Here is a 1,443-nt window from a genome sequence, read left to right on the forward strand (position 1 = left end):
GAGGAGAGAGAAAATACAAAAAAAATTCAAAAAAAAAAAAAAACCAACCCAGAGATTCTTGGTTTCTAGATCAGTTTTAGATCTAAAACGCTCCTACCCATTTCTCAAGTTTCGATTTTTCGTAGCTCCTCTTTGTTCGTTTGTTAATTCGTCCCTTCCTTCTCTTTTTTTCTGTCCCTCACTTATAATGGGTACGGAGGTTTTGCGGCCACAGGACTGCCTCATCCAAAGGATCCGAGGTCCGCCGTCGCCTGCGGTGTTTTCACGGCGGAGGAACTTCAATTATTATAATTATTATCCTAATAACAACACCACCAACAATAGTAGCTATAACAATAATTTTCAGGCTATTAGCACAGGCAGATCTACCAGGAAACCGGTGATCCGACCCGAGAGATCTGAACAGAAGAAACGGGTCGAGAGAAGGCCACCTAGCTCCGATGATTCCAGGGTGCCGCCGGCGAGGGGAAACGGTACTGTTAAGATCCTCCGTCGCGGCGAGTCGCTCGATTCGAATATTCGGAGCGAGGCGCTTAGGAAGGAAGGTGGAGATTTGGTCGTCGTTGGGACCCAGAGGCTTGGACCCGACCCGAACATGGTTCCGAGGCGGATCCGGATCGCCGATCTGGCTGCCGATGTTTACGCCGGATCGGCGTTCTCCGTGTCACCGTCTCCGAGCGCACTTCCTTTGCCATCGTTCGGGAAGAAGCAGCTGCAGCGGCCGTCGCCGGCGGTTGCGGTGGCCGTCGATGACTCCGCCACGAGGGATCTGAGGCGCCTTCTCCGGCTCGAATGAGCTGGAATCGGGTCGGTTTCCGGGTTTCGGATCCGATGACTATTCACCTTCTCTCTCTTCTCTTCTCTCTCTATCTCTCTCGGTCTCTTCAGAAACCCTTCTAGAATCTTCTTATTAAATATTTCTCCTTTTTAGTGTTTTTACGCCTCGCTCCCTGTTTCTAGTATTTGCCCGCACCGTGATTTTTTTAAACGGAAGGGTAGATCTGAAATATGGGGTTTGATTAAATAACTGGAAAAGTTTAGGGGCGAAATGGTAAAAAAGAGAAGTTTGTGGGTAGTTTATGAATTTAAGACACTACGAGATTTGTTTGTGGGTTGGGTTCCTTGTTGTTAAGAAGGGCGAATTTGTTTTTAACTTTTTAGATTATAATCTATCTATCTTTCAGGTTAGTGTGGGAAAATAATTAAATAAATTTGGATATATTTGAGGGAGGAAAAAGAAAAAAAAAAGAAAAAGAGATGTAGAAGATAGAGTGGGAGGGGATGTGGGAGGGGTTGATTTGTAAAACCTGGAAATTGTATGGGATGTAAGTATAACTACTAAAGTGTATGTGAATTTGATGAGCTGCTCTGTGTAACCTTTTGTACTGTAAAGTAAGAAAAATGATTAAATAGGAAAAATTCAAATTCAAAGGTTTGGTAATA

At 44.5% G+C, this 1,443-nt stretch overlaps 1 protein-coding gene across 1 annotated transcript; it reads left to right on the forward strand.

The window, feature by feature from the left end:
* Positions 1-1,443, forward strand: LOC107638539. Its single transcript, XM_016341864.1, has one exon. It carries the CDS (start codon positions 188-190, stop codon positions 794-796), a length of 609 nt encoding a protein of 202 aa, XP_016197350.1. The 5' UTR covers positions 1-187; the 3' UTR covers positions 797-1,443.

This window comes from Arachis ipaensis, chromosome B04 (assembly GCF_000816755.2).
Source record: "Arachis ipaensis cultivar K30076 chromosome B04, Araip1.1, whole genome shotgun sequence".
NCBI classification, from domain to species: Eukaryota; Viridiplantae; Streptophyta; class Magnoliopsida; order Fabales; family Fabaceae; genus Arachis; species Arachis ipaensis.